General features: G+C 48.3%; 1 protein-coding gene across 1 annotated transcript in view; it reads left to right on the top strand.

Moving 5' to 3' along the window:
- XPNPEP2 (X-prolyl aminopeptidase (aminopeptidase P) 2, membrane-bound) overlaps positions 1–12,322 on the top strand; it is a 35,589-nt gene that overhangs the window by 1,732 nt on the left and 21,535 nt on the right. Inside the window, exons 2-10 of the mRNA XM_011988847.1 lie at positions 1,490–1,563; positions 3,373–3,483; positions 4,613–4,676; positions 5,644–5,748; positions 6,002–6,088; positions 7,032–7,178; positions 9,885–9,986; positions 11,102–11,183; positions 11,506–11,759. Coding sequence (XP_011844237.1) covers positions 1,490–1,563; positions 3,373–3,483; positions 4,613–4,676; positions 5,644–5,748; positions 6,002–6,088; positions 7,032–7,178; positions 9,885–9,986; positions 11,102–11,183; positions 11,506–11,759 — 1,026 coding nt within the window. The remainder of the gene's footprint in view (positions 1–1,489; positions 1,564–3,372; positions 3,484–4,612; positions 4,677–5,643; positions 5,749–6,001; positions 6,089–7,031; positions 7,179–9,884; positions 9,987–11,101; positions 11,184–11,505; positions 11,760–12,322) is intronic.

The following is a 12,322-nucleotide window of genomic DNA, read 5'->3' as shown; positions in this document are numbered from 1 at the left end:
AAAAAAAAAAAAAAAAAAAGGTGCGGAGGGGTGTTGGGTGCAGTGACTCACGCCTGTAATCCCAACACTTTGGGAGGCCGAGGCAGGTGGATCACTTGAGGTCAGGAGTTTGAGACCAGCCTGGCCAATATAGTGAAACCCCATCTCTACTAAAAATACAAAAATTAGCTGGGTGCGGTGGGTGCATGCCTGTAGTCCTAGCTACTTGGGAGGCCGAAGCAGGAGAATCGCTTGAACCCGGGAGGCAGAGGTTGCAGTGAGCTGAAATCGCCCCACTGCACTCCAGCCTGGGTGACAGAGAGAGACTCTGTCTCAAAAAAAAAAAGGGGTGAGGCCAGGGGGAGTGTAACGTCTCCCCACACTCAGGGCCCCATTACCCTCTAGGGAAATCCCTCCCTAAAAGACAGAGGGGTTAGAGGCAAGGACTATCAGAGACCACTGGGCTTTCAGGGCAGGAAGGGACTTTGTCTAATTCAAGCCCCTCCTTTCCAGAGGTCCAGAGCCTGGAGAACTTAGTCCAGTGCCTGGCACACAGTAGGCGCTTAGATGTTTGCTCAATATTGGGGGGGTCACTCTTGAGTCACTCTAAATTTGGGGCAAAGCCCTAACTGGAAACTAGATCTCCATATACTCTGTCCCTTCTGTGGCATCACCCTTTCCAGGCCCACCTCTCATACTTGGCAGAGTGGGAGGACAGAAAGGACACTCACCTCTTTTGTATTAAGATGGCCTGGGTTCAAATCCCTGTTCTACCACTGACTGCTGGTGGCACAAGTTAGACAAGTTACCAGATCTCTCTGGGCCTTGACTTGCTCCTCTGCAGAAACTGAACAATAATTTCCACCTCATAGGGATGTCACAAATATCAAATGAGATACTGTAGGTGAATTGCTGCGTTCAGTATCTGGCACATAGTAGGGTGTCTTTAAATGCTAATTAAACCACCTTTCCCCACCATGGAAGACTGGGATTTCTGTCTAATATATTGAAAATGAGCCTGGAATGATAGGCAAAGATTTGGACTATAAGAAACAGTGCAAGCAGGCCTTGAATTGAAGTCAACCCAGTGTATTATACAATTAGATTTATAAAAGGCTAAAATGAAGGTGGGGTGATTATTTAGTGTGATCCTCTAGAGCATTTCAAAGAAAATTTGATAACAAAAATTTAATTTACACACAACTTTTCCACTTCACTAAACCCTGAAAAGACCCAATTAGATTAGAAGAAAAATTGATTTAATGAGCACTAAAACCCATCCAAAAGTGGCAATCACTTGTCTATGAAACAGATTTCTTTGATTGTGACCCAGGGTGCTATCCAATTCAACCTGATTTCCTATGAAATGTGATTATTTTTATCCTCAAGTAGAGCTGGCCAGCTTCGTGCGTTTCAAAGGACGGAGGCCCTGCGGGGCGGGCTGAGGTCCTTCCCTCTCTAGTAACTAGCTGGTTCCCAAATGACCCTGGGTTTCTCTCCGGGCTTCTAGCTTGTGCCTGGGGCCACCCAAAGCCAGCGGATCTTGGAGGGCAGGATGTGAGAAACTGTTCCACCAACCCTCCTGTGAGTAGCCCCCGCCCCCGCTCCCGCCCCGCGCACAAGCCCCCTCCCCCCCAGCGCACCTCCCCGCCACCCTGCCCCACTCACCCCTGCATCGAGGCACCCCCGCTGTGCCCTATCGTCTTCTCCATCCCCCATTCGCTCAGTTGGTAGCCCCTCCCCCTATCAGGCTTTCTCCTGATTTCCGGACTCTGGGGCCCCTACCCCTTCCACTCCCTCCCCTCCACATCAGTGCCCTCCCCTCCCTCCCACTCATTCCCCGCAGCAGGTTATCTGCTTCCGTGCTGATCTGGGTCTGGGAAACCCCGCTAGGAGGTGGGAGGAGGGCAGGAGGGCCCTAGCTGGCCTTTGGCTGAGGCCAGGCAGAGGCTAGGAAGATGGGAGGAAAAAAAGACAAATTCTAGAGTGACAGCAAAAGGAGAAGCACAGAAGGGAAGAGGGAGGAAGACAGGGGTTAGAAGAGCCAACGGAGGCTGGGCACTGTGGCTGACACCTGTAATCCCAGCACTTTGGGAGGCCAAGTCGGGTGAATCACCTGAGGTCAAGAGTTCGAGACCAGCCTGGGCAACATGGTGAAACCCGTCTCTACTAAAAATAAAAAAAAATGAGCTAGGCATGGTGGCGGGTCCCTGTAATCCCCACTACTTGGGAGGCTGAGGCGGAAGAATTGCTTGAACCCAGGAAGCAGAGGTTGCAGGGAGCCGAGATCGTGCCACTACACTCCAGTCTGGGCAACAGAGCGAGACTGTCTCAAAAACAAAACAAAACAAAACCAAAACCAAAGAAAAGCCAAAGGAAGGGCAAGAGAGGGAGGCCTAGGGTGTGAAGATGAGGAAAAGGTCCCGCAGAAGGGGCTTGAGTAGTCAGCTTCCTAGCTGGGGAGCAGAGTGATTCTTTCTACAATCAGAGTAGGGGCTAAGGGGTAGGCATGCCAGCAGCACTGTAAGCCATGGGAAAAACGCAGTACATCTGCTAGCAATATCAACTTTATGGGACCCCCTAGGGCAGGCAGGTGGGTGGGCAAACCACATTACTTTTATGTTAAAACAAACATGGATATATTGTGGAGTAGAAAGCAAAACAGCACAAACGAAAACATGCTTTTCGTTTTAAAGCTAAAACGACCTGTAAAGAAATAGAGAACTGGTCTGGAAAGGGTCTTTCTGGGCAATATCTCAAACTGTTGGGGGCATTCATTCACTCTCCTCTGCCATTTGGGACCAGTGGGTGGCAACCTGAAAAAGCCCTGCCAAGGGAAGGTTGCCAGATAAAATACAGGACACCCAGTTACGTTTGAATTTTAGATAACAAATAAGAATTTACTGCAAGTATGCCCCAAATTGTGCACGTTTTAATGTAAGTATTACATTAAAACATTATACATTGTTTATTTGAAATGCAAACATAACTAGGTGAGTGTCCTGTATTTTTATTTACTAATCTGGCAACCCTACCCCAGGTAGCCAAAGAAGGACCATCTGCATGGCCTGGCCCAGTGCCAGAGCTCAGACCCCTGCAGTTCTCACCCACACCCGCATCCCAGACTCAGGTCCCGTTACTGTCACAAGGGGTCCCTTTCCAAACTCTTCAACACCTCCATCTCCACCCAGCCCAGGCATCTTTATCTAGACTAAGCGGTAACATCAGTTGCCGCCCCAACCCTTCCCAAGCCAGGTCAGCCTAACTTTCCCCAACCCCTGCTTCAGGAGAGGCTGGGGGTTCTTCTGGAGGCCAGGGGCCCATGTGTGATTTTCTTTAAGCAACATATGTATCTGTTTGTTTGTGTCTCGATATCTTCTTGTCATCTGTCAGTACCTTCCAGTTACTGTGGTCAACACCACAGTGTCACTCACAGCCCTCCGCCAGCAGATGCAGACCCAGAATCTCTCGGCCTACATCATCCCAGACACGGATGCTCACATGGTAAGAGACAGCTTCTCTCCCCCTTGCCCTCTCTGATACCCTGGGTCAGAGACCACAAACAGTAGCTGTTAAAACTCAGAAGATGAAGGCAGAGAAAGGATCTGACGGGCAAAGGGAGGGAAGTGGAGAGCACGGACATGGTAGTTTTAGGGCAACTGAAAGAATGTATCCTTCTACATAGGCAGGGAGACATTGCCAAACCTCCTTAACCTCAAGAAATTAAACTATAAACAACTTCAGAATCAATTTTCATCAATTCCTAGAAGGCAGATCCAGAATGAATGTTTAGGGTATCCCTGCCCTAGGAGGTTAGAAGGTGGGCTGGAAATTGGACTGGAAGAACTCTAAGCTCCCTTCCGGCCCAGGCCTTCCCATACTCTGTGGAATGGAGTGGCAAAATGATCCAAAATCCTGGGTTATGGGAGTACGGGGTTGATTGTGGAGGGGGGCACCCATCCCACCGTTTCCCATCACTAGCTCCACCCTCCATACCATCCACCTTTCCAACACCAGCCCATTTGGGAGAGAGGGCATTTTCAGTGTCAATGAGCTTGTTTGAATTAGTTTTCCTACATGCTGGGAAGGGCTAAGAATGTTGGGTAAGTGTCTGAACTTCCCTGAGCCTCAGTTTCCTCTTCTGCAAAGAGAAATGGGTCTGTAATGAGATCTATCTCCAAGGATTATGAGGATCAAAATATGATAATGTAAAGCCCTTTGCAGAAGTTATGATGTTCCCAGTCTACTGTGCTTGACTCAGGAGGGAGAAGGGTTAGCTGGAGGGGAAATCCCAAACGAACCAAAAGACAGGACCCTAGACTGCATAGAATTTGCAGGGCAGGGCAACAAGGCTCCTTTGCAGAACAGTCCAGTGTTGCACTGAGTCCAGTGTGGATGGGGCGGGGCAGGGGGTGTTGAATTGCAAAAGTTACGGTTGCTCAAAGGAAGGGAAGATATTGAAGGCTGGGAGAGTTACAGAGGGCTTCCTGGAAGAGGCACTTGGTGTGCTTGGGCTTGTAGCTGACAAGGGGTTGGAGCTGACAGACAGAAATAACTGGGATGTGGTTGGGGGCCTTTCATGTGGGATCTGACACCACGAAAAAGGCTAATGATGGTGTTGTTGATTTCCTAGAACGAGTACATCGGCCAACATGACGAGAGGCGTGCGTGGATTACAGGCTTTACAGGGTCTGCAGGTGACAATCATTACCCAGCCCCATTGCTTTTGTTGGTAGATCCAGAGGTGGTCACAGAGGACCTAATGTGGCTAGTGTCTCAGCATCTGGGACCCCAGAACCTACTGTAGAGAAAACCCTTCTACTCTCTCTGTCTCCCTCCACTAGCCCAAAGTCATCATATTCCCCAGGGCACATATCTCATAGCCCACCAGCCATTTTCTGTGTAGAAATGAGGCAGAGGCTGCCTTCCCATGCTCATTACCTCTGCTGCAGCCAGGCCCAGTCTGGCACTCCTGGGCTCCATTTCTGAATAGTTGCTACTTCTACCTCTAACCACTAAGAATCTGCCGATTCCCTTCACATGAGGGCTCATTTGGGGACAAAGCTTTCCTTTGCCAGTTGCTTTACGGACAACATCACTTCACACGGCCAAATGAGACACAAACAGAAGCCCTTGATGAGATCACAGTGTCTGAAGGGGCCTCGCACCGTGATCCTGGCCCATTGAATGAAATCCAAGTTTCCTTTTCTGATCCTCAAACGTTCCTCCTTGGGCTTCAAACTACCCTGCCTCGTGCATCATAGGCTCTTTTTCCCTTTGCCAAAATCTCTGGATTATTCTTCCCCACCAGTCCTCAGCTGAGCCTCTGCCTTAGCGTCCCGATCAGCCACCGAGTCTTTACGCTGAGCCCCATCTTTCCTGAGAGCGCCTACTTGCAGCCAAAAGTTGACCTCACTTCTGCTGAAAGTCCACAAGCAGCCCTCGACACAAAGCAGAGGTGCCTGATTCAGGACACCTTTCTGCCAGCTCCCCCCATAGCTCTTTTTAACATCTCCTTCCTCACTTCCTTCCAATGGAGGACAGAATCTCTTTCCAGAGGCCCCTCGTGGCATTCTCAGAGCCAGCACTGCATTGCACATCCATCAGCTAATGCCACGTTCCTCCCCTTCACCCTCACCTGCAAGCTTCTCTGTTCTGCCCCAGGAACTGCAGTGGTGACCATGAAGAAAGCAGCTGTCTGGACCGACAGTCGCTACTGGACTCAGGCTGAGCGGCAGATGGACTGCAACTGGGAGCTCCATAAGGAAGGTAGAAGGCCGCATGGATTTGTCCCCCAAGTCTTGGGACCTGGACTAGGTTCAGGAAGATATAGGTGAGAGCATGCATGTAGGACCATGCTGGGTCCCTATGGGGAGCTTAGGAAATTTGAGGCCATCACTGACCTTCGAGGCTGATCTCAAGGAAGACACACGTGGTAGGACCATCAGACAGAACCCCTGGCTGCAGGGCCTTGGGCTGGCCCTGGGGGTGACCTCTGCATTCCTTCCTATCTTTCTTTCAGTTGGCACCACTCCTATTGTCACCTGGCTCCTCACCGAGATTCCTGCTGGAGGGTGTGTGGGCTTTGACCCCTTCCTCTTGTCCATTGGTATGGTCTTCCCTCAGTCCCTGAATTTGTCCATGCCAACAAGGGTGACTTAGCTTTCCTGGGATATAAAGAAATGGACCTTGGTAGAAGGAGGGGCGGTGGGACTATAAAGATAGAGCATTTGAAATTGTAGTTGCAGAATGTTTTGCAATGAGGATGTATTCATGGAATTGTGTAATTAAAATACATTTAAAAGAATCAGTACAAATATTTTAAAATCCATGAGTGCAGAGACCCAACCTAGAAGACTCAGTGAATCATTAAAGATCCAGTGGATGAATAGGCAGAATGTGTTTGAACTCAGAACCATCCTCTGTGCCCTGGAACCCTGCCAATGACGGTGCTGGAATCACATGGTAACCCTCTTCTGGAAGGTAGCTTAGAAGGGTCAAAAGAGTTGGGAGGGCCTCTGAGTTGTTTTTTTTTAAAAAAAAAAAAAAAAAAAAAGGCCCCTGAGAATACAACTTTCTGAGTTCTGGGGCCCCAGACAGCTGGCCAGCCCGTTCTCCCAAAGGGGAGTCCTTATGAATATGTACTGAAAGGCTTGTGCTTTAGAACTGGCTTCTTTGCCAGCCTGTCCAATGGCCAGAACATCACCATTCCTTTGGACTGTGACATTGAAGCCCTGATAAAATAATTAGTGCCCAAAAGAAGGACCACCCACAGCCACTGGCAATGTAAAAGACAAGCTTAGCCAATTTGTGGCAGTCAGTGTTCGAGTAGGCTCAGGGCATTAGGCTTGGAAAGCAGAAAGAGGATGAGAAACATACCCCAGCATGGGCACACATGCCGGGGGATGGGGGGGGCAGGCTGCTGGGGCAGGCTCAGGGCAGCTGGGCTGAAAATGGAGGCAAAGGGAACCAGGACTAACTTTGCTTGAATCACAATTTTTTCCTGAGGTGTAAATGGGCAAGGGACAAGTGACTCCTTCCTGTCTCTGCAGACACCTGGGAGAGTTATAATCTGGCCCTCCAAGGCTCTAACAGACAGCTGGTGTCCATCACAACCAACCTTGTGGACCTGGTGTGGGGATCAGAAAGGCCACCTGTTCCAAATCAACCCATCTATGCCCTGCAGGAGGCATTCACAGGTGATTCAGTAAGCCCAGTTTCCTTCCCAACTTGTAGCAACGCAAGTCCCGGCTGCTATTCCGTAGGTGGCGAACTTCATTATCAGAGGTACCAAAGCAGTGGTTTGCAAACCTTAGCATGCACATGAGTCACCTGGGATGCTTGTTTAAAATGCAGATTTCAGGGCCCCCTCCCCTTGAGGAGTCTGAATCAAAATGTCCTCCGACCATACTTAGAAAATGTTGGATTAAAGAATGTTAGGATTTGAAGCAAGATGGAGTAGGAAGGGAGGAAAGAAGGAAAACAGAGAAAGATGAGAGGAAATATCCAACCCCTTTCAAGAGAGATAAAAAAGCATGATATGATTTGCTTGTCTGGTGGCGGAGACTGATTCATAATGAATCATTCAGACCTTTACTTGTGACCCTCTTGTGATGAAGAATTTAGATTTGTGAGATGGCTGGGGTCAGGTGGGCCAGGAGTGGACAGAATAAGTAAATAACTAAGTTCAGAGTCATTCTGTAGCACAGATGACAGTTCAGGTTTTGCTGGACCAATCAGGAAAGTTAGAAAAATATAACATCAATAACCTTGACCCTGTTGACACTATCTAAATACATCACAAAAGAACAGTATGTTGTAAGATTCCTGTAAGTCGTAACTAAAGTCCTGACCAGGACCGGGCTACTGATTATGAATCAGTATCTTGGCCACCAACCACTCCTATCTCCCTGGGAATTCTGAATGAGCCAATGAACTTGGATTCCTAGTAACAGTGATCAAGCCAAGAGATCCCTTTCCACATGCAAGTCCACACAATTTCTCATTTAGAAAGGAGCCAATAAAGCAGAAGGGAGATTTCAAAATAGCAGCCATGATGCAACAAGTGAAAATTGTGTCCATTTTTCTTTATCTGTTCTGATGTAAATTGTAGAATCATTCTTTCTGCATCTTGACACCATTTTAAAAGAAACTTGCTATCCAAGACTGTTAAATCATAAATAAAACTCATCTTATTCAGATAAAGAAAGTCAAAGTTATGTCGGGAAGGAGAGGAGAAAAAACAGAAAAACCTTTCTGGGGCTGGAAGGGTTTTGTCACTTCCCAAAAGTGAGGGGATGCCGAGTCATCGCACACTGTCAGTCTTCAAGAAAAAGGCACCTGGAGCTTGAGTTTGGAAGCTAAAGAACAGAGTTCAGCTTCAATAAGCTTATAGAGACGAGAGAGACTTTCCAGCCACTTGCAGGTTTTAAAGGAGAAAGGAGAGTGCAAAGGGCAGAACATGAAAAGTTCGCTACTCAAAGATACCTGTATGCACCAGACCGTTGAAATTTGGGTTCATTTGGTTTCTCAGAAAGGTATCATATTCCTGAACCTTGAAAACATAATTGCAAGTGAAAGAAGCCAGTCAGAGAAGCCCTGGCCTTCTCAATGGAATTGTACAATTCCATTTGTATGAAATATCCAGCATTGGCAAATCCATAGAGACAGAAAATAAATTAGTGGTTTCCTGGGGCTCAGGGGAGGGGGGATAGGGAGTGACTCCTTAGTGAGCACAGGGTTTCCTTTGGGGATGATGAAAATGTTCTAGAATTAGATCGTGGCGATGGTTGCACAACATTGTGAGTGTACTGAAAGCCACTGAATTGTGCACTTTCAAAAGGTTAAAATGATACGTTTTATGCTATGTGTATTTTACACATAACATAAATTATGTGTAAATATGTAGTAAAATAAACCTGCAAAATGTATTGTACCCAAAGCTTTGGTCATTGTTGAATAGTTTTACCGGTTTACAAGAAATATTTTTCACGTCATTAAGTTATTTACGCTCATATCTTAACCCAACTAGGACTCTTTATGGCCTTCGGCCAGCAAACTCCTAGTCCTGCCTGGTGTAGATTCTTTGAATACCTTGCAGGGGGCAGGGACAGAAGATGAAAACTAAAGTCCTAGAACCTGGATATAAGCATCTGAGAAAGGACGGTGCTGTGACACAGAGTTTAAGGACAGATTTGGAGACTGACGATGTTATCAAGACAGTAGTGTCTGTACAGATTAAGAGCGTGGACCATGCAGTCAGACAGACCAGAGTTCAAATCCCAGCTCCACGTCTTGCATCCATGAAACCCTAGACAATCACTTTACCTCTCTGAAGCCTCAGTTTCCTTATCTGTAAAATGGGACGGGTAAGCATTAGAACAATGCACATGGAGTACTTAGACCAGTACCCGTGGCTTAGTAAATACTACAGTTACCGCAGAGGAGAAGGTTAAACATGGCCCCAGCCCTACCCCTTTGTCCTTCAACTAGAACTGCTCTACTGATCTCAGTCTACATGCTTATTTATTAATCAGAAAGATACAAGAGTTACTACATCTCAAGATACCATTGAGTGTCCTTTACAAATATTAATTCATTCCATCCTCATAGCAACCCTGTTGAGGCAGATACTTATTATACTTCATCCCCATTTTACAGATGTGCAAAATGAGACACAGAGGGGTTAAGTAATTTGCCCAAGATCACCCATCCAGTAATGGCAAAGCCAGGATTTGAGCCCCATCTTGGTGCAGGGCCCGTGTCATTAAGAGTTTGTTTGAGGAAAGGGTTCTGCTGCTTTTGAAGAGGATGCAAAACTGTTACTCTAAGGCTGACCTTCCAGGAACCAAGTGCCAAAGCCAAGGTCTGTCACTTACACTTTCTTTGGGCTCCTTTGCTTCTAGGGAGCACTTGGCAGGAGAAAGTATCTGGCGTCCGAAGTCAGATGCAGAAGCATCAGAAGGCCCCAACTGCCGTCCTTCTGTCGGCGCTTGAGGAGACGGCCTGTGAGTGTGGATTTGCTGACATGGGTAGCCGCCTGGGTCTCCCCAATGCCCCAAGCCTCCCAGGCCCTGTAGCACAAAGCTAGCTCCTCCCCAAATAACCGTGTGCCCACCAGTTCTTCAGAACTCCATGGCCACAGCCCGTGAGAACCAAGAAGGGTAAGGGGGCAGGAGCTCATGGCTGCAGAAAAAGGACACAAGGTAGCCCTGAGCAAGCCGGTACCAGCCCACAGGCCACCAGAGGAATGAACTGACCATGGCAGCAAAGTGCTTCCGTCTCATTAAGGGGAGGAGGACCAGCAAATGCCTCCCAACAACTTAGCCACTACCCCAGGGCACTCACACTCCCAGCTTTAGCACCCAGTGGGACCCTACTCTTTCTGGTATGGCTCAGGACTTCTTGTCTGATCCCTATGGCTGGGCTTCAGATATTCCAGGGACCCACTGGAACTGTGTGCTGACTGCTAAGTATCTGCATTTTTCTGGGAGGAAAGAGCCATAACTCTCAACAGCATCTCAAAGACCGCCCCCCTCCCAAAAAAAAAAAAAAAAAAAGATTGAGTAACATGCAGGGGTAGATGATGCAAACATGTTGCTGGTAATCTTTGGGGGCCAAAAGAAACCGTAGGGCAAAAGTGTCAGAAATGCTTGCCTCAGGCCAGGCACGGTGATTCACGCCTGTAATCCCAGCACTTTGGGAGGCCAAGGCGGGCGGATCATCTGAAGTCAGGAGTTCAAGACCAGTCTGACCAACATGTTGAAACCCCGCCTCTATTAAAAATACAAAAATTAGTTGGGCGTGGTGGGGGGCACCTGTAATCCCAGCTACTTGGGTGGGTGAGGCAGGAGACTTGCTTGAACCTGGGAGGTGGAGGTTGCAGTGAGATCTTGCCACTGCACTCCAGCCTGGGCGACAGAGCAAGATACTGTCAAAAAAAAGGAAGGAAGGGAGGGAGGGAGGGAGGAAGGAAGGAAGGAAGGAAGGAAGGAAGGAAGGAAGGAAGGAAGGAAAGAAGGAAGGAAGGAAGGAAGGGAGGAAGGGAGGAAAGAAAAAAAGAAAAGAAAAGCTTGCCTCAGGCAGATCAGCATTAAATAGTCCTTGTCAATTCTCTTCCCAGGGCTCTTCAACCTTCGAGCCAGTGACATCCCCTATAACCCCTTCTTCTATTCCTACACACTGCTCACAGACTCTTCTATCAGGTATGGCTTTTCCTTAGTTTGCTGTCGTGGACTTCCTCCAACTTCCACCCTCTCGATGCCCCACCACTGATCCTGCCTTAATGTACAGCCCTCTGGTTGCCCATCAGCTTGGTGCCTGCCCCAGCACAACCCTTTAGAAAACCCCCGTTGGCTTTTCCTGACTCTTTAAAACTCTGTCCCTGTTGTATCCCAAATCTGGCCTGCTTGGCTCCCTGGGGCTGGCTTCCTTTGACCTCCAGGAACAAAGGGACTGTGACTGCCTCTGGTCCTTTGCATTCTTAACAGATGCTCAGGACCCTCCTTGCCTTCCCGCCCCACCCAGGTTGTTTGCAAACAAGAGTCGCTTTAGCTCTGAAACCTTGAGCTATCTGAACTCCAGTTGCACAGGCCCCATGTGTGTGCAAATCGAGGATTACAGTCAAGTTCGTGACAGCATCCAGGCCTACGCATTGGGAGATGTGAGGATCTGGATCGGGACCAGCTATACCATGTATGGGATCTATGAAGTGATACCCAAGGTGGGTTTACCAGGCCCCAGCCCAAGCCAGGCACCAATCTCCGCTCCAGGCCTGAGAAGTCTTAATCTAAAGTGGGATGAAACCCCTCAGCCATTCAGTCACCTGGTCAGCCAACAACTGTGCAGTGAGTTCCCTTCTTGGCCTAATTGGGAAGAGACAGAATAGGAAACAGGGATGTTCGTCCAGAGAGTTCATAAAATTGTCAGGAGGCTGGAGAGTATATGGCCTGATCTAGCAGAGACTTTGGAGTCAGCCAAACTTGAAAATGAATTCCAGCTCCGCCCCTAACTAGCTGTGCAGTGACTTTGGACAAGCAACTTAGCCAATTTGGGTCTTTTTCTTCACCTATAAAATGGCAATAAGAGTCCCGACCTCACAGGAGTCGTTCAGTGGAGATTTAAAGGAGATAGTGTATATGGCTGACACATGGTAGGCGTTCAATAAATGGTAGCTGTCATGATATGTACAGGAAACTTACACTGTCAGAATAGCCTGTCGAGGCCGGGCGCGGTGGCTCAAGCCTGTAATCCCAGCACTTTGCGAGGCCGAGACGGGCGGATCACGAGGTCAGGAAATCGAGACCATCCTGGCTAACACGGTGAAACCCCGTCTCTACTAAAA

The sequence above is a fragment of the Mandrillus leucophaeus genome, unplaced genomic scaffold (assembly GCF_000951045.1).
Source record: "Mandrillus leucophaeus isolate KB7577 unplaced genomic scaffold, Mleu.le_1.0 Scaffold339, whole genome shotgun sequence".
NCBI lineage: Eukaryota > Metazoa > Chordata > Mammalia > Primates > Cercopithecidae > Mandrillus > Mandrillus leucophaeus.
Note: the sequence above shows the minus strand (reverse complement) of the source record. Positions and strands in the feature narration are given on the sequence as shown.